Source organism: Fusarium sambucinum, chromosome I (genome assembly GCF_050947815.1).
Source record: "Fusarium sambucinum isolate potato_lamoka chromosome I, whole genome shotgun sequence".
NCBI classification, from domain to species: domain Eukaryota; kingdom Fungi; phylum Ascomycota; class Sordariomycetes; order Hypocreales; family Nectriaceae; genus Fusarium; species Fusarium sambucinum.
Window position 1 is genome coordinate 62,497 of NC_139294.1, and position 23,331 is coordinate 85,827.

The 23,331-nt window shown below is 46.6% G+C and overlaps 10 protein-coding genes across 10 annotated transcripts; 4 read left to right on the forward strand and 6 right to left on the reverse strand.

Moving 5' to 3' along the window:
• Window positions 1-2,410: 2,410 nt before the first annotated feature.
• Window positions 2,411-3,490, reverse strand: FSST1_002711 (uncharacterized protein; the record flags this gene model as incomplete). The annotated part of the gene is made up of 1 exon (XM_083228726.1): window positions 2,411-3,490. The coding sequence occupies one exon, from the start codon at window positions 3,488-3,490 to the stop codon at window positions 2,411-2,413; it is 1,080 nt and encodes a 359-aa protein (XP_083086141.1).
• A 1,547-nt stretch (window positions 3,491-5,037) lies between these two features.
• Window positions 5,038-6,069, forward strand: FSST1_002712 (uncharacterized protein; the record flags this gene model as incomplete). The annotated part of the gene is made up of 1 exon (XM_083228727.1): window positions 5,038-6,069. The coding sequence occupies one exon, from the start codon at window positions 5,038-5,040 to the stop codon at window positions 6,067-6,069; it is 1,032 nt and encodes a 343-aa protein (XP_083086142.1).
• A 349-nt stretch (window positions 6,070-6,418) lies between these two features.
• Window positions 6,419-8,476, reverse strand: FSST1_002713 (amidase signature domain-containing protein; the record flags this gene model as incomplete). The annotated part of the gene is made up of 1 exon (XM_083228728.1): window positions 6,419-8,476. The coding sequence occupies one exon, from the start codon at window positions 8,474-8,476 to the stop codon at window positions 6,419-6,421; it is 2,058 nt and encodes a 685-aa protein (XP_083086143.1).
• A 477-nt stretch (window positions 8,477-8,953) lies between these two features.
• Window positions 8,954-10,707, forward strand: FSST1_002714 (transcription factor domain-containing protein; the record flags this gene model as incomplete). The annotated part of the gene is made up of 3 exons (XM_083228729.1): window positions 8,954-9,275; window positions 9,323-9,753; window positions 9,820-10,707. The coding sequence occupies 3 exons, from the start codon at window positions 8,954-8,956 to the stop codon at window positions 10,705-10,707; spliced, it is 1,641 nt and encodes a 546-aa protein (XP_083086144.1).
• A 154-nt stretch (window positions 10,708-10,861) lies between these two features.
• Window positions 10,862-12,162, reverse strand: FSST1_002715 (uncharacterized protein; the record flags this gene model as incomplete). The annotated part of the gene is made up of 6 exons (XM_083228730.1): window positions 10,862-11,148; window positions 11,198-11,265; window positions 11,317-11,770; window positions 11,818-11,854; window positions 11,907-11,926; window positions 11,973-12,162. 6 exons carry the CDS (start codon window positions 12,160-12,162, stop codon window positions 10,862-10,864), a joined length of 1,056 nt encoding a protein of 351 aa, XP_083086145.1.
• Window positions 12,163-13,591: 1,429 nt separating this feature from the next.
• Window positions 13,592-15,153, forward strand: FSST1_002716 (FAD-binding oxidoreductase; the record flags this gene model as incomplete). The annotated part of the gene is made up of 2 exons (XM_083228731.1): window positions 13,592-14,341; window positions 14,392-15,153. 2 exons carry the CDS (start codon window positions 13,592-13,594, stop codon window positions 15,151-15,153), a joined length of 1,512 nt encoding a protein of 503 aa, XP_083086146.1.
• Window positions 15,154-15,385: 232 nt separating this feature from the next.
• On the reverse strand, window positions 15,386-16,269 carry FSST1_002717 (alpha carbonic anhydrase; the record flags this gene model as incomplete). Its single annotated transcript, XM_083228732.1, has 2 exons — window positions 15,386-16,035; window positions 16,092-16,269. The coding sequence occupies 2 exons, from the start codon at window positions 16,267-16,269 to the stop codon at window positions 15,386-15,388; spliced, it is 828 nt and encodes a 275-aa protein (XP_083086147.1).
• A 1,309-nt stretch (window positions 16,270-17,578) lies between these two features.
• Window positions 17,579-19,218, reverse strand: FSST1_002718 (general substrate transporter; the record flags this gene model as incomplete). The annotated part of the gene is made up of 2 exons (XM_083228733.1): window positions 17,579-18,718; window positions 18,769-19,218. 2 exons carry the CDS (start codon window positions 19,216-19,218, stop codon window positions 17,579-17,581), a joined length of 1,590 nt encoding a protein of 529 aa, XP_083086148.1.
• Window positions 19,219-20,008: 790 nt separating this feature from the next.
• Window positions 20,009-21,124, forward strand: FSST1_002719 (uncharacterized protein; the record flags this gene model as incomplete). Its single annotated transcript, XM_083228735.1, has 2 exons — window positions 20,009-20,335; window positions 20,384-21,124. The coding sequence occupies 2 exons, from the start codon at window positions 20,009-20,011 to the stop codon at window positions 21,122-21,124; spliced, it is 1,068 nt and encodes a 355-aa protein (XP_083086149.1).
• A 51-nt stretch (window positions 21,125-21,175) lies between these two features.
• FSST1_002720 (uncharacterized protein) lies at window positions 21,176-23,238 on the reverse strand (the record flags this gene model as incomplete). Its single annotated transcript, XM_083228736.1, has 10 exons — window positions 21,176-21,321; window positions 21,379-21,478; window positions 21,529-21,635; window positions 21,681-22,106; window positions 22,160-22,719; window positions 22,764-22,821; window positions 22,867-23,016; window positions 23,062-23,076; window positions 23,127-23,140; window positions 23,186-23,238. The coding sequence occupies 10 exons, from the start codon at window positions 23,236-23,238 to the stop codon at window positions 21,176-21,178; spliced, it is 1,629 nt and encodes a 542-aa protein (XP_083086150.1).
• Between the last annotated feature and the right edge of the window lie 93 nt (window positions 23,239-23,331).

Sequence of the window (23,331 nt, forward strand, 5' to 3'; positions counted from 1 at the left end):
CTGCTTAATCGAATTGGCGTTGTAGTGATGTTCTCTTGTTTGGCGCTGTGAGATGAAGATGTATAATTGCAGGACGTAGGGATATTTATATTCGACGTTCATCTAAGAAGTCTATGATTTTGTTGGGGGCGGAAATTATCTCACTGCAGTCCTCCATCATGTGCCTTCGCAAAGGTATCCTGCCTACCGGCTGTTTCCTAAAGCGCAATCCTGCCAAGGAGAGAGTGGATAGTTCACATCGGTCTGGAGGTGGTCTTTGCAGGTTCATATATAAGAGAAATTCAACGTAACATGCCATTCCTTGTGGCACAGTTAGGCATACAAGGCTTGGAAAACTCTGATTTGTATAGGATAGGCATAAGTGGATCGAAACATCTGAGTCATTTTCTATAACCCTGCTCTTGTAAAGGTCTATGGCCCTGCAGCTCGCTTCGAGGATCTATGTCAGCGAGGAAATTAAGTCAGCGGCTTCAGCCTATAGGGCAGCGTGCCGTATTCGGTTAGGGCCGAGAAAGTCTCCCAATCGGTCAAGGCTTGTGGACCTCTTCCGATGAACCATTTAGGTACAAGTGGTGTCTCATTCAGGGATAGGTTCGGCCCAGCCATCCAGAGCCAAGGTTATAATAGCCATGGCTCCCAGAGGAATATTGAGAAACAATGTGTGAAAGATACTGAACCCCATGCCATTGAAGACCAATGTGGAAAATGTGTTCACGAATGCTTACCTTGCGGAATAAAACAGAATGGACATCTGTGCATTTATATGTTAATGAATGCCAGACCATTATATCACTGTTTACCACATTAATCCAGAACCGATTTTATCTTTGTGCAGGGATACTATTTTGCTTATTTCTGGACTTACCCTGTCCCTCAGATGAGATAAAAAAACAGAGATAGAAAGATCTTCAACCTTACCAATAATAGTATCGCAAGAAGGACTAAAGGTTAACTGGATAGAGTGTGTTTCATTGAGTTTATTAAACAATGTATACAACCCCGTTCTAAGAGTTAATACCCTACACCACGAAACTAAAAAAACTACCCATAATAAAATGGGCGGGATGTTTACCCGGGCATTCTAGTCCACTTCCAGGTAATCGCCAGTAACAGAATTGATCAATATCTAAATGTACTGCAACCAGGCAATTATTCATGGTCAACAATAGAAAACCCACCAGAATTCCTCATCTTGCAGCAAAGATAATCAACAATAAACATCATTTCCTACCAACAAGAAATTTATTCTCTTGTCGCTGGGCCACTCGGTCTTATCGAGGGACTCACTATCACTGCAAGCGATACGCCAGCAGTACATTACTTTGGTGGTCTTCACTATGCAGCCCTTAACAGGCCAGTGGCGATTTCGCTCTCGTCACAAATTGCCCATGGGGTATACATACGGTACAGCTTCTCAGCCCGGCTAATCTACAAAGGGAACACGGGTCTGTCCTCAACCAGCCAGCAGCATTCCTCCAAATCCCGCAGATGTGAGCGAAGACTGTCTTCAGCTGAATATTTGGGTTCCAGCACGCCCAGCTCCCAAAAAAGGATGGCCGGTGTGTTTTTGTATTCACGGTGGCTTTCTCCAGGTTGGCAACGCTAATACACCGCCAGAGGCTCTGGTGCCGCTCATGAGTGAAACCGCGTTTGGTGCTATCATGGTGCCGTCATACCGGCTTAATGCTCTGGGCTTTTTGGCTGGCAAAGAGTTGGCAGCTGAAGCAAGTGCCCGCGGAGATATAACATACAACATGGGCTTGTGCGATCAGAGAGCGGTTTTGGAATGGTAATACGAGAACATAAAACATTTCGGCGGCAATCCCAACGTTACCGTCGCCGGATATTCTGCTGGGGCAGATTCAACCTATCAGCAAGTGGCTCACGAATGGTTTGTAAGCCAGAGAAAAGTGCCATTATCTGACTATTGCACCGTTTTCCAACGGCCCCGGTACTGAACCTAAACCTTTACAGAATGTCCAGCCAGTTTGACGAATTCATCACCAGGCTATTTTTCTAGATCTTGAGGATGATGTAAAACTCGCCAAGCTACGGGCGATCTTTTACGAGAAGTTAATCGATGTACAGAGCGAAATGAAAACATCAGAATCGTACATTTCTGTTCATTAGCGTCTTTCATTGGACTTTTCACCCAAGGTCACCGAAATACTGATGAGTTACTACTGCAGCGCTGGTTGGAAACTGCCTACTATAAATAAAACCTGGCGTGAATTCCTTGGTCGCCTCTACGCCAATGTCCATGTGCACCTCCTCGACCTTTGCATTCTTTCGTCAGATTCCACCAGGAACGCATACGCCAGTAGCAGGTTAAATTTTATAGCTAAATTGTGATAACATCATATTAACTCTGACCTAAATACATGAGGCTTGATCTTTTCAGCCCAGAGACTCATTTCGCATTCGCAATTAAGTTCGAGTACTTCGCCAAAACGTCCGTCCAAATCTCCTCCAGAAGATCAGATGTCACCCAGTCAGGGGCAGAGATTAAAACAGCGTTAATAACCGCGTCTTTTCCAACATTTGGATTTCGCTTGAGTGCCTTGACATAAGTATCCCGCAGCTGAGTCAAAAGCGAGAATTGAGTGAGAGCAAGCTGCTGATATTCAAGACATTTGTCTAGATTGTCAAGAGTAGCAGAGAAATCGGTTCGGAAGGTGGGTTTGTGCCCGGTGGGAAGAAGAACTGCCATTTCAGAGGCCACTTTTTGAAACGTGCTGATTCCATCAGTAGTCTTGGTGTCAATCTCGCCTTTCTTGTCGTTGACAGTGGAAAGATACTTGTCAACGATCTTCATCTTTGCGTCAAGCTGATCCAGGATACCCTGGAGTTGATCACGCTCCTTGGCACCGTTGATAGCACCGAATATGACATCGAGCCCTACAGCAAGAAAAATACCAATGCCTGTGGATGCAAGGGCAGCGGAAGTGGATGACTCGACCACCGCTTCGGTGATTTCTTCACCAGCAGCCTCACCAACTTCCTCAAGTGACTCAGACGCAGCTGCTTCTTCGACATTGGTAATGCCAGCATCGAGTGCATCTTCAGCAAGGTTACTAACAACTTTCTCAGTTTCCTCCGCTGCTACCTCCCCAGCACCGCCGCCAATAACCTGCTTAGCAAGCTTGGCCAAATTGACAACAAACTTGAGAACAGTGGCACCACCGATAAGCTCAGTACCCCCCTCCGCACCATTGAGGATAGTGTCACCTTTGACTGGCGCAGGAAGAGCATCGATCTGGGTGGTGAAGTCTGCAAGCTTCAAGTCATCCATCTGCGTGGTGGTAGAGATGTAGAGCAAGATGGAATTATTGACGAGAAGAAGCTTGAACTTGTCGAGTTGTTTGTTGAAAGCGATGACATCTGCCTGCACAGTATCTTGGGTTTTGACGACTTGGTCATGTTTGGTGTTTACTTCCTCCCTCATGTAGGGAAGATGGTAAATCCAATCATCAAAGGGAAGAAGACCCATATTTCTGGTTCAAGAGAAGAGACGAGTGTAAGGGAATGGAGAGTATGCAAGATAGGATGTATTGTCTTGGTGCTGAAGAAGGTTGCTGAGAAGACTTTATAACCTGTGAGAGTGCTGATATGAGAAAAGATTATATATTGTTGATAGAGTGGATATCTCATGGTCCGGATAGCTTTTCAGCATGGCTGTATCTTTCATACTTGATATCGAGATTCTCTTTCCTCCTTTTTCTGACCTTCTGGTTGCGCATTACATGTCTCAAATCTCTAAGCGGTCAACGACGCCCGCGAAGCTGTGCATATTCGGCGGTAGTGGCAACCTCAGCGGAACATCCTTGACCAATCTCAATTTTCTCACGGGTTACACTAGTCCAAATTCGACATCTCAGACATGAAACTATCGACGCCTCAGATCAACAATGTAACGTAGACCTTCAGCCGTTATGCAGCCAAGCTGCGGCCCGGTCTAGGCCGCCGACAAGCGCATCTCGATCTAAAAGAACTTCGGTAATCGTTTCGTTGAACCAACGAGACTGCTGTATAAAGTACACTTCTACGAAATTGATCGATGTCCGCGCCATGCTATTACTAGGTATGGGTAAGGGGACTTCTACAGCTGATGATATTCTAGTCTAGAGAGTTGAGCAAATTAACGATAGCCCCCCTTCCCTCCACTGTTAACCCTAGATGATATCGGGAAGTGATTGACACAGCAAGATCCAATCTACTGAACTACCTTAGGGTTGACCTGAACCTCGATCAATAGCGCGAAAATGTATGGTACTTGACCTGAAAGTATAGAGGATTCTCATGTCTTATTGTCCTCAAAATTCATATCGATTGTCTATCGCCAGGCATGTGAAATCAGCCCAGAGAACCAAAACAGGGCGGCCTTCTGTTCTGTTGGCGTTCCTCAGAGAACAACACAGCTATTGGACACCGCAAACTCATGTCTCGGAAGTGTGGACTCCGAGTGATGATCTTAATGCAGATGTATGTCAGCACGCTGATAGTCAAGTCCACAGTTTGAACAGCTGAAAGCTGAAAACCTAATTTGCATAAGTCTCGGTATGAGTGGGTGGCAAGTGTGGTAAGGCCGGAACTATTATACCGGCTGATTAGATGACTTGGACCAATAGTTTGTCTGAAATTGGCTAACGATGCATCAACTTCATGTCGATGGCTTCCTTTCTCCTCTATTATGCAGTATTCAGCATGTCTCAGTTGTGACGTTACTATCTTTGCCCAACGACCACCAGGCTGGCCGATTTCGCTGCAAGAGCTTCGACTCTTCATGGATAGATCGAGATTGCCACTTCGCTAGAGGGAGTTCAGTCACCCACTACGAGCTACTCCTGCTGACCTTATGGGAAGGCCGATGAGCCCTTTCAAGATTTCTTTAAATACTAGCCCGTATACCATATCAACTCAGCATGCACACACACCTCACACAGACCACTTTTTGAACTACATTTTTTCGATATCTGGTATGTTTGACTTGCCTCTTCAAAAAGGTCCATCGTCAGCTAACACGTGCATGTCAGTATCATGGGTAACTCTGGCTCAATTCTTCCTTGGGATGACTGGATCTATCACGTTGATGACTTGAAGAATGAAGCCAACGGCCTTCATGACCAAGCGATCTCTCTTCAAGACAGCATCCGTGCCCAGGTCCTCCAGTACAACTCTACACTAGACCAGACAAAGCAGCTGCTTGCTGGAAATGCGGCACTCGTTATTATAGCGCGCGCCATTAAATTCAGCGACGAACAGCTGAAGGACTTTGAAGCTCAACTGGACACCATGCCTGAACCCCCGGAAGGATCCGTCCCAGCAAAGTTCGGATCTCTCCTCTCTGAACTCACTGGCTCAGCTCTTGTCCTCAAAGCCATCGTTAATATTGGCAAGCTTGCAAAGACTGCCATCTTCGAGGGCGCTGGGGAAGTAGGCGGTGAAGGTGCTGCTGAGCTTGGAATTGAGGGTCTTGCTGAAGCTGGTGCTGAGCTGGGCGTTGAAGCGGGAGTTGAAGTTGGTGTTGAGGTTGGTGCCGAAGCGGTACTTGCAGACACTGGCATTGGCATCATTGCAGCCGTCGGCCTTGATGTGATCTTTGGGGCCATCAACGGTGCCAAGGAGCGCGATCAAATTCAGGGTCAGATTGATAAGCTCAACGACGCTTTGACGACGCTTCGAGGATTTCAGAGGGATCTCAATAACAAGGCTAATCAGCTTCACGGCGTTGTTATCGACGAAGAGACCCGCTTCAAGGGTATCGTGTCTACTCTTCAGAGTGTTATTCCCAACCCTTCTGCTGAAACGTGGGCCGCTCTCTCCGTTGACTCGAGAGTTATTGACCAGTATTTGGATGCTCAGACAGCTGCTTTGACCTTTTATGGTCTCTTGTCACAGTTACGTATTACGTATTTGAGGGCTAAGGAGCGCTCACCTACTGTGTCCAAAGACGCTATCATCTCGGCTGTGCTTATTAAGGCGCAGGAAGATATTACATATGGCGATCTTGAGAAACTTTGGGATGTTCTTGTAAAGTATTCTGATGGTATGACGGACATTAGTTCTTAATATTACTTACCATGCCACACCCTAAGAATATACCAGCCTACCTTATAACTATAGTGAGAAGATTTGAATCACGTGGTGAAATATTATCTTTGAAGAAGTAGATAGTTCACTGACTAGATAGATACTGAACGTAGCTCCTCAAGCTACGTCTTGCCGAAAGAGCCTGACCTGCCTGTTGTGCCAATCTATAGCAATAAAACTTGTCCTGCCTGAAGCGTTCCACGTTCAATTATATGCCGAGCCCGTCCTGTGATAGGTATAGGTATATTTACTAAGGCAATAAAGAGCTACGATCAGGATTAATATAGATAATCTATTTTATTTCACTTTACTATATTATACGATGTTCCTAGTTAACTAAGATAAAAGAACCAGAAGAGCGCCTATCATTGGACTTTGCAATGAAAACAAGAAGAAACTGATCCCTTGGAACCGTAGCCAAGGCCGGGTACTTGTCGTCACGCTTAGGCCGAATGAGTCTAGCCGTCCATACCCAATTATCTCCGTCCCAACTCACGGGGGATGTTGGCTCACCATTAGCAAAGACGTCTAAGCTAATTGAAGTCTTGGTTACGTTCGAGAGGTGGCAGGTTCCCGTTACCTTGACCATGCGAACATCGAAGTCTGGACCATCCTCGATTGAAGCCGTGATCGAGGCTATCTCCAAAGTGGGTGTCATCATGGCTGGTGATGCTGAACTATGCTCAGGAATGAAAATCTCATCTGAAGGCAGCGATGGTGACAAAGGTGGACTCTCCCGACGTTTCGATGCTGTCTCATAGGCAAAGGCGTAACTCATCAGATTAGAGTCGTCATACGCCTTGCCGCAGAAGTTGACACCGACTGGCATCTTCTCGTCTACGAGGTTTCCCATAGGCACAGTGATGCAAGGAATTCCGAGATGCTTGAGTGATCGGCCACCATTTGCATACTTGACTCCATCGCGTAGTGCATCGACCATTGATTCGTAGTTTTCGTCAGAATCAGCCAACGCAATGTCGCCATTGGTCGGAAACACTACAGCGTCAAACTTGTTCTCGGTCATCCAGTCCTCCAAATCCTGTTTTCGCATGGCCTCCAAAGCTTGCAGCGCATCTCGACATCCAGGGAGGTCAGCGAGGCTGCTGTTTCCCCGAGTCTTGACTGCAGCGACCATGTCTTCATAGCGAACCTGGTTTTGGGACTCAGTATGCTGGGATGGGTCATCCATAGGAGCAATATGAGGGTGGATCTTGTCAAGTTCAGCAAATGTGAAGTCAGGGATATCTTTATCGCCATTGCTGCGCAGGAAGTCATCCCAACTCAAGGCAATCATCTCACAACGTTCCCGCGCCGTCCATTCCTGAGATAGATTGGGAACATTCATGCTCTGACCGGGAAAGTCTTGTCTCGTGTAGTTCTCAAAAACGGGGAAGTCAGTCTCGATAATAGTGGCGCCCAGCGCCTCCATGTCTGCGCGTGCTCTTTCCCAAAGCGCCTTGACACCTGGAGAGCATGCGTTCTCAGGCTTTGCACCTGGGATCCCGATGAAGCATCGAGGAACAGCTAACCGCTTGTTGCGAAGCGCACCTGGATCGGCGAGTGTGAGATAGTTGGTCGGTCGTATCTCGCTAACCTTCGGCAATGATACATATGGTTGTGCACGCCAGAAATCAGCGTCGCCAGCAGCATCATCATCAGTGGCAACCACGTTCAGTACGTGAAACAAATCCTCCATAGTCCTTGTGTGAGGAACAACCTGGTCGCAAGTCGGATACAAAGGCCATAATCCTCGTGGAGGAATAAGACTGCGAGATGGGGCGTAGGCGACTAGTGCGTTGTTCGATGCTGGCGAGCGACCTGAAGTAACAGATTCTCCAGCAAAACCAAAAGCAGCCAGGCTTGCTGCAGTAGACACACCACAGCCATAGGAGGAGCCAGAGGCATAAGCAGTGCACATATACTTCGGATTATATGGGCTCTCTGATCGTCCATATAAACCTCGCTGACAACCACCATCAGCCATCGGTGGCATATTGGTCTTGCCAAGTACAACTGCCCCTGCTTTACGAAGCAACTCAACGATGGCAGCATCCGAGGTTGCTTCAAGCTTTGCAAAAGCAGGGGACGCAGCTGCAACTGCCATGCCTTTGACTTTGTAGCTGTCTTTGACCGTAAATGGAATACCTTCCAGAGGTCGGGGCGGCTTTCCAGAGTTACGGTAATCGTCCGAGGCTTTGGCCTCCGCAAATACCTCTGGGTTGATTAAACATATCGAATTGAGGCATGGACCTCTGCAGTCAAACTTGCCGATTCGATGCAGATAAAGGGCAACAAGCTCGACACTTGTAATAGCTCCGTTGTCTAGCAATCCTTTGAGGTCGCTGATGCTGGCTTCGACCAATGACAGGGTTGGTTTGTTCGTCATATTGAGCAAGTAGCTAGAAGTAGAAAACGTATGGATTTGGAATGTCAGGATAGTTGGAAATGACTGAAGGATATAAGAACTTGATATAGAAAAGTTCAAGGCACTTATACATATCCGATTTTGCAATCTGCGAACTTCAACATGGTTTCCGATATTGAACTTATAATCGCCTCGACTTACTCTCCGAAATTGCTCTTTCAGCGCTTCGACATTCCCTTGTGAAAAGTGGCGCAGAATTCATGTTCGGAAGTCATTAACCCTTAAAGGGAAGGTCATCGTGCATATTATATGGGCTCGGCTAGGCCAATTGGCGAATCACAAACAGATTTACGTGTTACCCCTCCATCACTCAGACACGATAAATGAACGAGTGCTTCCGAACTTTGAAAGGTACCATTTCTTATTACTTTCGGAGCCTAACTAATTGTCCATGCAGAGTAGGTATACTTCTTGTTGACCTCACCACAGCGGCCAGTAATGTCAGGGCTTGGAAAGGCCGCTTGTTGTTGGACATGCAAAATCAGGCATGTCAAATGCGACGCTGCACCACCAGCATGTCTCCAGTGTACCAGTAGGCAGGTCCATTGCCACGGCTATGGTCCAATGCCATCGTGGATGGACGGAGGCGAAAATGAAAAGGAACAGAAGCAACTAATTAAGCTTGCTGTGAAGAAGAACTTCAAAGAGAAAAAGAGTCTCCAGGCACATCAACGAAGAGGCCATACTCGAGCCATACGGCGAGGACAGAACTTATCAAGAGCTGCTAGAGAGATTATAGAAGTCAACAAGACTTCTCAAAGTAAGTGGTGTGTCATGACAGCAATGGGATCTTACTTAACTATCCAGTAAATGTCCACTCGGAATCTACAACATCGTCAGCATTGACTCCTCGATCCTTGCAAAGCCAGGTCCTCTCAGGACAATCATTCCCTAAGCCCCTTGAATACGACGAAGCTGAGCTTCTGATGCATTATCTGGACCATGTTTTTCCCTACCAATACCCGTTTTTTGACAAAGGGAAATGGTCTCGAGGGTGGCTTCTCTGGCTTCTGAGTAAAAATGGGCCGCTCTGTCGAGCATCTCTAGGTCTTGCAGCGCTACATCAACGGTCGTTGCTGGGCGAGACAAATAACCATCACATTGAACTTGAGTTTCATACCAAAGCGGTCAGGCAGCTCCACGACTTTCTTTTGTCAATCGATATCAATGAACTTCGGCCAGATAATGAGATCCTGGTCGAGATAATCACTTGCGGTGTAACACTTATCAGTTTTGAGGTGAATATGAACGCAGCCCATGGCAGATACACAAAAGCTCGTGTGATGGGTGCTGACGAATGACAGGTCCTGCGAGGAAGTGCGACAGACTGGCAACCGCATTTATGTGCCATGGCTTCCATTGCAGTCAAGATACATGATCAGCTTCAGTCCCCCATCTTCGAAAGCAGAGCTACTGCCGCTATGGCCTTCCATATTCCTGTCCTACTTTGGATGGACTTACTGGCCTGTGTAGCAACTCGGAAGAAAGCCATACTTCCGTACAATGAGTGGCTGGGACCAAGTTGTAACTTTCAGCTTGCGCATATAATGGGCTGCCACAACTCAGTGATGAAGTCCATAGGGGACTTAGCTGCTTTAAGTCATTGCAAGCTAAATTCTCTTCTTACAGACAGTTTTGATGCAGAGGAATTTGAGAAGACAAGACAAAACATCGAAGATGAACTAGAGAATGCCATTGAATCAACACCAATAATGGCCTTGATAGAATTTCGAGGACTATCGCCCTGTTTTCTGGCTACCCTAGCATCTAACCAAGCGAAATCATTGCAGCCATCCGTTCAAGATTGCGTCACTCGCATATTCGCCGCTGCAGCATTGGTCCAGTTGGATGCTGTGAGCGCTGAAGTCTCAAAGGATATCACGTCGACTCGAATGAGAAGAGCGGTGAGCCGAGTGATACTAGAGATCAAAATGGCAAACGAAATGGTGTCTCCTCGGCAGTTGAGCTGGCCTATATGCGTTGCTGGTTGCATGGCTGATCAAGACCAGCAACCATTCTTCGAAGAATTAGTGGATGGCGTATTATCCAAAGGAACTGGCATGATAGGAAACTGCGGGATTGTCCGTGATATATTGCGGACCTCTTGGAAGAATAAGGTTGAGAAGCCGAATGAACAGTGGGACTGTAGTAACACCATGCGGCAGATGGACATCTGTGCCCTTTTAATATGAGAACTAAAATGAGAAGCTGCATAGGTCAACATTTACTTCTTTATATCCTCTCCAATACACCGTATCTTATATCAACAGATATTATCGTAAATAAATTTGTTATATTGTAAATCATATTTCGCAACTCTTAAGCCTCGGCTATTACATGGAACCCTCAAGCCATGACAAGCTCCTCCGTACTAGTGGCGTTAAAATGACTTGTTTGTGGCTTCTTTGAAGAGTGAACTGGCCTAAGACTCTGTAAAGATCTTGACTGATATCCTGCACTTCTATCCTTCGACTCCAAATGAATGCCGGCACTCGCACTCGCACCACCATAGTTGGTGGTAAACATGCGAGGGATCGCTATTCTGAGAAATGGTTTGATGGTAGCCATGGAACCGCCGATAATGCTGAGGTTCAATTCTAGAACGCACCACATGAGGGCCATCACGGTGTTGTCTGTGGCTGTCAGCTGATTCAGAAATGTCAGGATTGTTGGTCGTCTTACAAGTTAAATCTGGGTCGTTATGTAAAACACTGAGAGATTGTAACCTAATGACACTGACAATGCAAACCCTTGTTTTCTTAGACGCAATCCTGATAAGCGAACATAACTGGGTAACTTACGATGCACCCATGGTCAAGAGAACGCCAACGCCGATCTTTTGTTTTTTGGGCAGCCTTAGTGTCTTGAGCCACGGGAGTGGAATCAAGACAGTCAAGATGTCTGCAAAAATTCCCAAACCGGCTTGCAAAAAGTAAAACACCGGTCTGTTAATACATTTGGCAGTTGCGATAACCTCTGGATCCCAAGAGCCTCGGATGGGGTCACATGAGAATATGTTGGCAACAACAGAGGCTGTCGAGTATCCCATGATGAAAGCAAAGGCAGTCCAAATCAGGATTCTCGCTGATCTCATGGGAAATATCCGGAGGTAAAAAACTAGAATACTACCCTTGGCGAACCCGGTAGCTGCACAAAAGAAAATGGCCGCAAGTAGATTATTCAGGGAGAAATTAGGAAATAAGTCTGGTGAGAATGGAACGTTCCAAAGGTGTTTACCCATTCCATAATTGGTCACTGCGGTTGTCAGTAATGCAAAAGATGCTCTTGACTTACGAACTTACTATTCAGTGTAAAGGCAACAAGTAATACATTGCACACCTAAGCGAATGATTAGAGTGATTACACTAAAGTCATGAGAGTCAAACTGTACCCAAGAAAGAATCATAAGATCTGTTCCATATTAGCAAGTGAAGCTCATAGGTACAAGGTAACTCACAGTCATCGAAAGAGAGCTTGCATACGATGCATGTTCTTGTGTAGATTCGAATGATCATGCATAATGTTGCCAGTGGGAAAAAAACAGCCGTGATGACTACCAGGGGGGCAGACTCAGCGGTCTGGTCGATATCACGGACCATTCCTGGAGGTGGATCCATAGGATATAGAACCCCATTCTCGACGGACATGGCTTTGGTGTACTCAAGTGTATCTGATACTTGCCGACGCGAACTAGAACGAAACCCAAATGTTAAACGGGCCTAAGACAGTAGTGAAGAATAGTGCCGAACTATTGATGGTTTTTAAAGAATGGTCAAGAGTCTTCTAGACTAGATATAAGAACTAATGTTTGACCTAAGCTTGATCTACTTCTTCTGTTTCCAGTGCTGACTAGTGTTCGCACGAACTCGGCCAAATTGCTGATCAACGGAGTGCCTTCCCAAAGTTCTTGTGCGCTTGGACATTCGAAGATCTTTTGTGCCCAGCCAAGAAGCGATCTTGGCCATGTCGTGCGGCGGGATCGATCACCTGATTCAGTCGATATACTTCCACTGGGTATGGCGTTATTGTGCTAGATGTTTACAGGGGTCTAAACCACGTTTTGTAATTAACATCTGCCGCTTTGACACGGTGACGTTTTTGCCTGACATGTCAGATTTCTTGCGCCGCTGCCGAAGATACCGAGATGGAACTTCAGGGGAGGACGTCGGAGGAGTCATGTTCAAGCAGGGTAGTGGGGCATATTTTGCGATCAGCAATGTGTCCATTGTTTCGAAACGAAACAAAATCCCGAGTCGTCGTTATGTACACAAAGCCATTAACTAGACGGTTGATATGTCTTCTTGTATATTCGGTCCGTCCGCAATCTACACTGACTGGAATGGTTTCCTTCGGCACGACCAAGACCATTTTGATCACCCAAAAAAGACAAGCTTATAACTAAAGACTGCTGAAGTAGAAAGCTGACGATGTGGTTAGCTCCGTAGATCCAAATATCAGAGAGCGTGAGCCCATATAAATCCCCTCAAGTAATTGACATCTCTGAACTCTGCGGCGAACTGAACCTATGCTAACCAATAACTGGCAGGTAACATCGACTTTTCCGAGACTTTACCTCGGGTGACTAACATAACTCAAGGCCGGAATATTTCCGGATCGGCGTTTGACTGTGTGTTCCTGCACGTGCGAAGACAATTTGATCCTTACATTTTAGGAACTGTCCTCCGAATCGTAGACCGTGCGCTATGCCAAGCGGATTTGTTCCCGCTATGTCTTCCATGTTTGGTTCCTGAGCCCTGAGCTAATACTATTTGTCTCTAGTTGATATCCATCCATGAGTGGCTAATTAAAATAAAAACGGAACTCTTGTCTCTGACCGCCCATCACAACTCAAATGAAAGCCTGCAATTGACCCACCTCCTGGGCGTGGTTATCTCCTACCATCTCTAGTTAATAAGCCGATGCAACTATTTCTCGTGCTTATCCAGGTCCGCACATGAACGTCAACACTCTCGGTCAAATTGCAGCAAACTTAAGTAAGACTCCCGCGGAAGCCATCCAACTCTAAAGAGCCCTTGACCCGGTTCCTTGCGTCTACTTTGTTCCGCACCGGTCACCATGTTCACCAATACTGCCATCAGTCTGTTGTCATTGACAGCTCTATGGCTAGACCCTGCAAGCGCCGTAGAGAAATCAGACACAGGGTGCGAAGTACTCAAGCTTACATTCCCTGACCACACCTTTTCTCCCGAACATGCAGTCTATGAATATGAGTCCCAGAACTTCTGGTCCAACAACGAAATACTCAATCCGGCTTGCGTCTTTCGTCCAACATGTCCCACCCAAGTGGCTAAAGCCGTGAAGCTTATGAGCCTCGGTCTTACATCATTCGCTGTCCGTGGAGGTGGACATATGGCCATCACTGGCGCAAACAACATCGATGATGGCCCCCTCTTTGTCATGTCAAACTTGACAACTCTCGAATTGAGCGAAGACAAAGAGTCTGTTTGGGTAGGGCCTGGACTGGATTGGGGTCATGTTTACCGTTATCTGGGTCAACACAAGCTTGCAGTTGCTGGAGGTCGCCTTTCCCCAGTTGGTGTGCCCGGTCTGCTGCTGGCGGGAGGCATCAACTTTCACGGCAACCAACGTGGATGGGCAGCTGACAATGTCCTGGAATACGAGCTTGTACTCGCCGACAGCAAAGTTATCTCGGTCACAGCAAACTCTTACCCCGATCTCTTCTGGGCCCTGAAGGGTGGTTCGAACAACTTTGGTATCGTGACAAAGTTCAGACTCGCCACTCTTCCATCCGATCAAATCTACGCTGGCGTGTACAGCGTGGCTGATATCCCTGGATTTCTCAAGGTATGTAGCACTAGAAAGAACTGTATGTCGTCCGACTAACAACACCTCAGGCCGTCGCCAATTTCTCCACCTTCAACACCGATCCCCTCGCACACATTGTCCCTCAAGTCATTGCTGTTGACGAAGAAACAACCATTGGCGGCGCAATTCTGTTCTATGATAGCGACTCTGACCCTGAGCCTGAATGTTTCAGACCATTCTTTGACCTTCCTGCCATTGCCAACACATTCGAGAAGAAGACACTCGCCCAGTTCTCGGATGAGACGGGTGAATTAGTCACACCAAAGATTAACGACCAGTTCATTGCTGGTACCACCACGGGCAAGACATACGAGGAGATTCTCCAGGGAGTGCAAATCGTCAATGACGTCTTCCTTGGAGCTTTACCCGAACTGTACAAGGTTCTTCCTGTCGAAGACCGCAAGCTAATCTCAGTCGATTGGCAACCCATCGGTTCTCTGTGGGAAAAGGCGTCCAAGAAATACAACCCTGGGGGTAACGCCTTGGGAATTGACGCGGAGGCCAAGGGAACGTACATTGCCTGGGCCGAGGTGGTGGAATGGAGCGGCGATAAGCACAATGATGCAATCTTTAAGTGGATCAAGGACACCACATGGGCTATCAGTAATGCTACTCAGAAGGCAGGCCTATATGATGCTTTCAACTACATGGGAGATGCTGCTGGCTTCCAGAATATCTATGATGGCTATGGCGAGGAGAACAAGCAGCGTCTGCTAGAGATCTCTCGCAAGTACGATCCTCTGCGAGTCTTTCAAAAATACTGGCCGGGCGGTTTCAAAATTGGATCCTAGGCATAGCCTCTATATTTTGTTTTATACCGAGAGTAGATAAACATAACATCAATTATCTCACTTGCAAGAGCATCCTTTGGCACAGTTACAATAACATCTAATAATGAATTTCAATGCCACGACGCGACTCCACCACCATGCCGAACTCCAACATGCCGAACTCCTGTCTACCTAAACTAGACTGACTAAACCTCGCCACCGTCTATCATCTATACAACAGGCATGTAATTGATTACACATTGATGCGATGGCGCCATACAAGCTGTTCCTCGCGAGCACTGTATGTCGAAGCACCCAGAATTGACCTCATTTGTTGAACACTCGTGAACATAATCTGCCTTGCGATGAAAAACCGAATTCCCTCTGTACAAGGTGGGCTAGTCAAGCTTCCCTCATAAGTCCAGAATTCGTCAAAGTACTGTACACTGTCAAGAAGCAAATTGTGATTGAGTGTTGTCTCCTCTGTTGTTTCAGTTTCGTTGAAACCAATCATTGCGGGAAGCTGAGACAGAAAGCTGTTCTCTTTGTTTCCTGGGTCTAGTCGGATAGCGAGCACGGCGCGCTCTTTGCCTTGCTCGTTGACGTGAACGAGATGAAGCTCAGCCCTTGAGCGATGCCTTTCAACGGTGTGATCAGCAGGAGCGTGAATGTGCCAACCCTTAAGGTAGACAGTTTCATTGTCGAAGCTAAAAGAAGGATTGTTGGTCCATATGCCGTCGTCATTCTGCACGGTAAAGGCCGGACCATAGCCCCAATTGAAGAAGTTTCCTGTGATCTCATTGGGATAGTTCCATTCTTTGATCAAATGTTCAAGAGACAGGCCTTGCTTGAGAGCTATGGGGATAGGCGATTGCTGAGTTCCTGTCTGGCAAAGATGGTAATCTACAAGAGACAATGTCAGCAAAGTGTTGTAATGGTAATAGAACGGTTGTTCGCACCAGGATTGATTCGTCCCCAATTGTAGGATGCTTCGTAAGCCCAATCCATACTGCCAGGTTCGGCTCGAGGATCAATGTGTCGCTTCTTGTTCTTGAGAGAGTAGTGGTTGTTATGCGATGCGCAGGACAAGACGCTGGTGACGTGAGCAGCCACGGCGAGGAATTGAGAGATACGCATGGTAAGACTTGTTTGTGGTAGAGTAGACAAAGAACGAGATTGTGAGGTGAGGCTTCAGAGTTGAGATGGGCGACAACGTCTTTTTTATGTAATTTAATATTTGATTAGCATAACGATTAGACTTTGGGAAGCTTCCCCATCAAATTTGATTAGGATAACCATCAATGCTGTTTAATTAGTCTAGCGTCAAGCGAATGTCACCGCCAAGCTAAGCTATTGTGAGGCGCAGGTTCTTGTCACGACTCCAGCCTCATGTATATTAACTGATCCGGAATAGCTTCGGATGTTATGGAAGGCAGATGCTTGCAGAATTGCTTGATTCCACATTCACCGTCAAGTAAGGATATGATAGTGCCAACTTCCATAGCTTGTAGAAGTTGGAACGTGAAAGTAAGGCAGCGTCGCATGGTGACGCAGACAGAGGCTGAGCCCCCGAAATGCCCATGGGGTAATGCGCTAAAGAATTAGACTTATACTTTAGTGACTTTTAGCGTTGTTATGCTTGGAACGTTGACCGGCAGATGAAGCTTGTTACTGGGTTTAAAATGAAGGGGAGATTAGGGCGAACAGAGCATGAAAGAAGATTGGACATAGTGTTATCATCTCTCAAGTTGAAACGCTGGTATCTCAGCCAAGCAATTAAGTCTAACTTTATCGTATATGTCGACTAGCAGTCTGTTCACTTATTGGCCTTGTTTACTACCCAGCTGGTAGGAGCAGATGCTGTGATTGAGTCTAAATCCTCGATTAAATTGAGCTGACAGCTCAGTAAGTTTGATTTTCGCCGAACAATCCAATGGACATGAAGATGTTTCATTGTTCTTGTGTAGTTCAATCTTTGGCTTTAGCTTTCTAAAGACGTTAATCCGAGCAGCATGTTTTTTTACCATAAACGGAAGTATTAACAACGCTGTATACACGGTTTATTCTCAGACGGGTCAAGATAGAAATAGGCTAATAATGAATAATCGTCTTTGTTTATCTGTGATATTTACAATCTTGGCATTGCGCAAAGCCACGATCCACGTCACGAGCGAGGGCATAGGACGAAATAACAATTACCCTGTAACTGCCGAGAGATCGGCAAATTTGTTTTTTGCACGATGGCAGTTAGCAAGTTCGGCGCCGTGATTATCCGAGTCTCTAGTCACGTGTGAGCATCATTGGTTAACCAAAACCGGTTCAGTTACCAATCGCTGCTTTAGTTAAGATAGAGAACGGAAAAATTGAAAGCCCGCAAAAGCTCTTTAATATACTCTATCATTGGAAAATGGCTGCTGACGATGTTGCTAGCTATCCCTAGCTATACTCAGATAGCCTCCTGAGTAGCTTCGTTTGCCCCATGAGTAATATTGCCTAACTTTCTCTGGGTGCGCCATTCCTCCGCATAACGAACACCAAACCCATGGTCAAAGACAACACGAATCTCTTCCAATGTCATACCAGCAGCCTCTGGGTAACAGAAAAATACGAAAACAAAACCAATAAACGACAATGCAGCGTAAAAGCCAAAGGTTCCTGATGGAGAAATCCCGCGCATCATCGACAAAAACGTAGACGACACGATGATGTTAGGGCCCCAGTTGCAGATATTAATCATCATGGTACCTATAGCACGGACTTCCATGGGGAGGAATTCGTTGGCTTGCCAAGGCACACATCCCAGGCCAGCAGCATAGCTGGCAACAAAGAGGATCATAGAGACAAGCACGACAATAGCAGGCCAGCCAACTGAGTCGTTGGTGAGTTGTAAGGTCTGCTGATCAATGGGTATCTTGGTAAATACTCCGGCTGCTAGTAGGAGAAAGACAGGCATTCCCCACATAGTCCAGAGCAAGAGTCTGCGACGTCCAACTCTGTCAATAAGGAAGACAGAAGCGAATGTGAAAATCCAGTTTGTCGCGGTTACAATAGTCCCAACAGCAATAGGATTATTAAAACCGACAATCTGGAAGAGAGTACTCGAATAGTACATCATAGTATTGAAGCCACAGAGTTGTTGAGTGGCCATCAGACCGCATGCGACAATGGCGGCTCTGCGATTGGCAGGGACAGCTATGAGACTCTTGAGAGATTGGCGGACTGAGATCTCTTCGTTCAAAGCCTTCGCCTGTGCGACACCATATTGGATGTCGACCATCATCTGAGCGACTTGGGCTTCGTTGGCAGAGGGATACATACGTTGCAGGACATGAAGACACTCCTCCGGTCTATTGTGGAAGCACAGCTGCCGAGGTGACTCAGGACACCAAAACAGAAGAACTCCAAGGAGAATAGACGGAAGTGCTCCTAGTCCCACCATATATCTCCAGCCATGATTGACTTTATAGAAGGCTGCATCAAAAGCATAGGCGAGGAGGGAGCCAGTTGCTAGGAAAACCATATCGATCGAGATCATTCGGCCGCGGTACTTGGCAGGAGCGATTTCTGCGATGTAGAGAGGAATAACCTAACTTGCGTATTAGCAACAATAAAACGGTCTGGGCTGACATGACATACCATAGAGGCTGAGCCAACTCCCAGGCCGACAAGAACCCGGCCAACACACATCTGGATCAGCGTGTATGAAGAAGCTTGCACAATAGCGCCGATGGTGAAGAGCACCGAGGCAAACCAGATAGCAGGCTTTCGTCCATACTTGTCTGCTGTGACTCCAGCTATGATGGCTCCAATAAAAGCTCCAGCAGCACAAAGAGCAGTAATAAGCTCTTTCTCGCTAGGGCTCATGAACCGACCGTCAAGGTCATCTCCAAGAACAACGAGCACGCCAGAGATGACACCAGTGTCGTAGCCAAACAGCATTCCACCAATTGCTGTTGCAACAACGCACAAGTTGAGGAAGAGGCCAGGAGCAGAGTCCTCAATGAGGTTCTGTTCTCCTTTGACATGACTCTCAACGTGGCTAACATGGGTGTGAGACGGCTCTAAGACTTCGGTGTTTTTTGCCATTTTGAACGAAGGGGGTAATATTCGGTGAATGACCTGTAACGAAGAATGATAGGCGAGTACGTTAACCTGGACATCTTTGGCCTTTTATGCTAGAATTTGTCCAAACTTGGTCTGACAATAGCGAGGAATCAGAACTCTGGCGCCAAGGATAGCGTTACCCTAAACCAGTGCTCATGCTCGTTCTGGTTAGGCGTGCACTTGGATAAATCTTGGATGAATCTTGATTCTGGGGAAGTGGAGAAGATTCTTTCCCCCATGGGGTTGAATGAAAGAACTCCGATTACCATGACGAAAACTAATACCATTCCATGGTTGAGGGAATTTTGAGAGCATTTAGAAAGTGTATCCGTTGTTGAAGTAGTTGCTGTATTGAGCAACAGAGCCATGACTCGTATTCAGTGCTTGAATTGTTGGTCCAGACTAGGCAAGTCTATCCTCATCAATGGCTAGTCTGCCCACAAGATCTGACCCACTTTTAAGTGGAGGAACGATTATCCTCAAAACCGCAAGCAGATCCTTGCTCTAGGTAATTCTTTCCGCCCTAAACATATCGCGTGAACCTCACCATACCTTGACTGACGACGGAAAGCCACATGCAAAAGCTAGGGAGGATACTAACATCCACCAAAAGGATAGCTATGTGGGGAGATGATGGAGAATAATCTGCGGATCTCACGCGAGCGCGGATGGGATGAGTTAGGATAGATGGGTATAAATGTAAGCTCAGTGCCTGCTAGTTCTTCTCTATCTCAACATCTTATCCATACAATATCTGTACTTCCTAATCATCATGGCACCTCAGAAGCTTAAGATTGCTGCTGCTGGCCTCGGCCGCATGGGTAAACGACATGCGATCAACTTCCTCGAGCGAGCACCCCGCGCGGAGCTCGTAGCCGCCTTCACCCCCGACCCTACCGAAATGGCCTGGGCCAAGGTAAACCTCGAACCTCACGGGGTTAAGCTCTACGATGATTATCTGAGCATGATCGAACAAGAAGGTCTCCAGGCTGTTGTCATTGGTACTGCTACCTCTGTCCATGCCGAGGAGGCTATCCAGGCCATGCAAAAGGACCTTCACGTTCTGTGTGAGAAGCCTCTATCTACAAGCATTGACGTGGTAAGTACAATTGATTCTGGTATTTATTTTACCTGACTGACAATTCAGTGTCGCCAAGTCGTAGCCGAAGCCAAGAAACGACCCCACCTGAAGGTCATGTGTGGCTTTTCCCGCCGATTCGACGAGTCCTATCGCGATGCCTTCAGCAAGACCCAACAGGGTGCCATCGGCCGACCTACAATTATCCGCAGTCAGACTTGCGATAAGCACGACCCCTCAGGCTTTTTCGTTGAATATGCTGCTTGGTCAGGTGGTGTTTTTGTCGATATGTCTGTGCACGATATCGACCTGACACTCTGGTTCTTCGGCGATGAAGTTACTCCCAAAAGCGTTTCAGCTCACGGTGTCCGTGCCGTCCAGCCTGACTTGGCCAAATACAATGACTATGATAACGCTGTTGGAATCGTTGAGTTTTGGGGTGGTAAAATTGCTTACTACTACTGCTCTCGAATGATGGCTCATGGTCAAGAAGATACCACAGAGGTCATTGGAACCGAAGGAAAGTTGACTGTCAACGGGAATCCCCAGTCCAACCTTGTCAACTACTATAACTCCAACGGCATCACCAGGGAGGTGCCTGCGCACTACTACGGACGTTTCGAAATGGCCTTTGTCCAAGAGTCGATTGAGTTTACAGAAGCCTGCCTCGACAACAAGCCTCTACCTCTCAAGCTAACAAATGCCGTGAAAGCTGTTGAGATTGGTGCTGCCCTACAAGAAGCTCTTGTGACCGGAAAGCAAATCAGGTTTGACGAGATTGGACGTCGCGTTGAGGAGGCTAAGCTGTAATACTGGATAGATTTGGGAAATATCAATGAACTCGCGCTAGCCTTGATTGAATTAGCTTTCCTCGTTCGTGTCTTGCATCCATTGTTTCTGCAATGCGAAGCTAAGTGAATCCGTTTGCCAACCAGTCCTTTGTTGTATGTGTCGCAAAAGGTCAAGAACTATATTTTGGTCTAGCTTCTCAGTAAAAACACTGCCCCCTATAAAGTGTTAGAAGAAAGACTCTTTCTTTTGATTCTACGACAGATGCTACGTACAGACTGATAATGAATGCCTGGCTGTGAATAGAGCATTTTCTGCCTTTGCATGAGAGTGTGCCAAAGCTACTATATGGAGCAAATGGTTTCGAATCGTTCGCTTAGAGCCAGTTAGATTGCATTCAAAATTTAGTTTAATCGATGCCTAACCTCAACCTTCTTGCTCTCACGAATCTGCTCAAAGACTGAGTCTGTAGCAACCGGCGAAGACATGGCGAGAACAATCTTGGCAATATGGTAGTATTGCAAGCCAACGGCTAACGTCGGTCAGTATGAAACAGATTATCTGTAGTGCGACCTACCGTGGAAAGGCGATAGTACCCAAATCTCAGGTAATAATCTCCCTTCATCCTTATTTCTGCCCTTTTCTAGAATTGGATTAAAAGAGGCTGGTTTGGAATCAAACCAGCCATTCACCTCCAGTCGAATACTCTCCAAGTTTTCGTTGGAAAATGATGAATCTGATGGATAGATGGAAGCAAGAGATCGGGCAAGAAGGAAGACCATTTTACTTGCATAGGCTGAATCATCAGTGCGTCGAAATATATCAGATTGGAGGTATTTCTCGAGGTTTGATCTCAAAGGTCGAAGTCGGGTTAATGAGACATAGATGTCTTGTCGAAGACAGAGCCACGCCGCGGCCTCGCCGAGACCACCGTTAAAGTCGAACTCTGACATTGAGTTGACAATCCTGGATGTACCTGTCAGGTGCATTTCCATATCTTCCGCTAAAGCCATGTTTAGTAATCCTAAGAAAGCTATGACGAGGCTTGACGCTCACCTTCCATCTCTTCATATTGCCGCAGTATAGCAATAGCGGCAAGCGTTTCCTCATCGATCCGTCCATTCAATTTATCGACAGCTTCTATTAGGACATTTAGACAAGAATTGTAGTATTCCAATGCCTCAGTAGAAGTATCTGGCTGGTCTCGATTTAAATGACGCGAGGAAAACGCGAAGACGGCGTAACGTAGCACAGGGAAATACAAGGAGCGTCGCGGAACTTCCAACTCGAAGTGGCGATTTATGTCGGTCGCATCAGCCCATAAAGCCATGTTTTCGGTAAAATTCTTGATCAGCACGGCCTCGCGTGTTGTGAATGGTATTGCAGGGCGATAACAGGTCGAGCCTGGGGAAGAGCCGAGCTCAGAGTTGCTGTGAAGATCTTGAGACGTCTGTAAATTCCTAGGAAAGCCTATTAAATCATGATGACTAGTTTGTGACGAAGTAGATAAGTTTTGAGACGTGTTTGAAGCTGGTGATATGTGAGCGAGCGCAGACATTTGCTGGTCTCGGTCCGTGAGGTCGGGACTAAGTGGCAAATCATCATTTAGCAAAAGGCTGGAAATGTTAGCATATTGTAGCCGTAAGGCTAGAGTGCTCACTCTTGGTCTTGGTCCTTGTAGTTCTGTGATACTTGATCGGTTTCGTCGACGTATTCCACTTAAGCTGTAAGCTTCGTGTCAAACAGCTTTCCATGCAACTTACATGATTTCCTTGGTCGAACCCAGACTTGATTAGAGGAGAATGAATATCCAGCTGATTGGTCAAGGCCAGTCCGGAACCGGACTTGCAGAGCTCGTTCACAGTTAATGCCTGCTTCTACACATGCCTGACAAGATAAACCTTCCTTGTTACCTTGAACTAATTAGATTAAACATACACTCTGAATCGGAAACTCACATCTTACATGACGTACTACTGTGTTCAGCAATTCGCCTCAACATTGCCTGAGATAGAGCACATACCTCTACATGCAGTACTATCGAGATCAGTCTCAGTCCGAAATATTATGAAATGGACCTACCATCCGACTGCCACACGGGTATTCTTCTTTTTGACACGTCGCTCTGTTTCCATTGTTGATATGTTTAGGAAAAGAGATGGGCTTAGCTAAGGAAGCGAAAGACTGGGCAAATATAGGAATAGCCTAGTCGTGTCACGTGGAGGAAA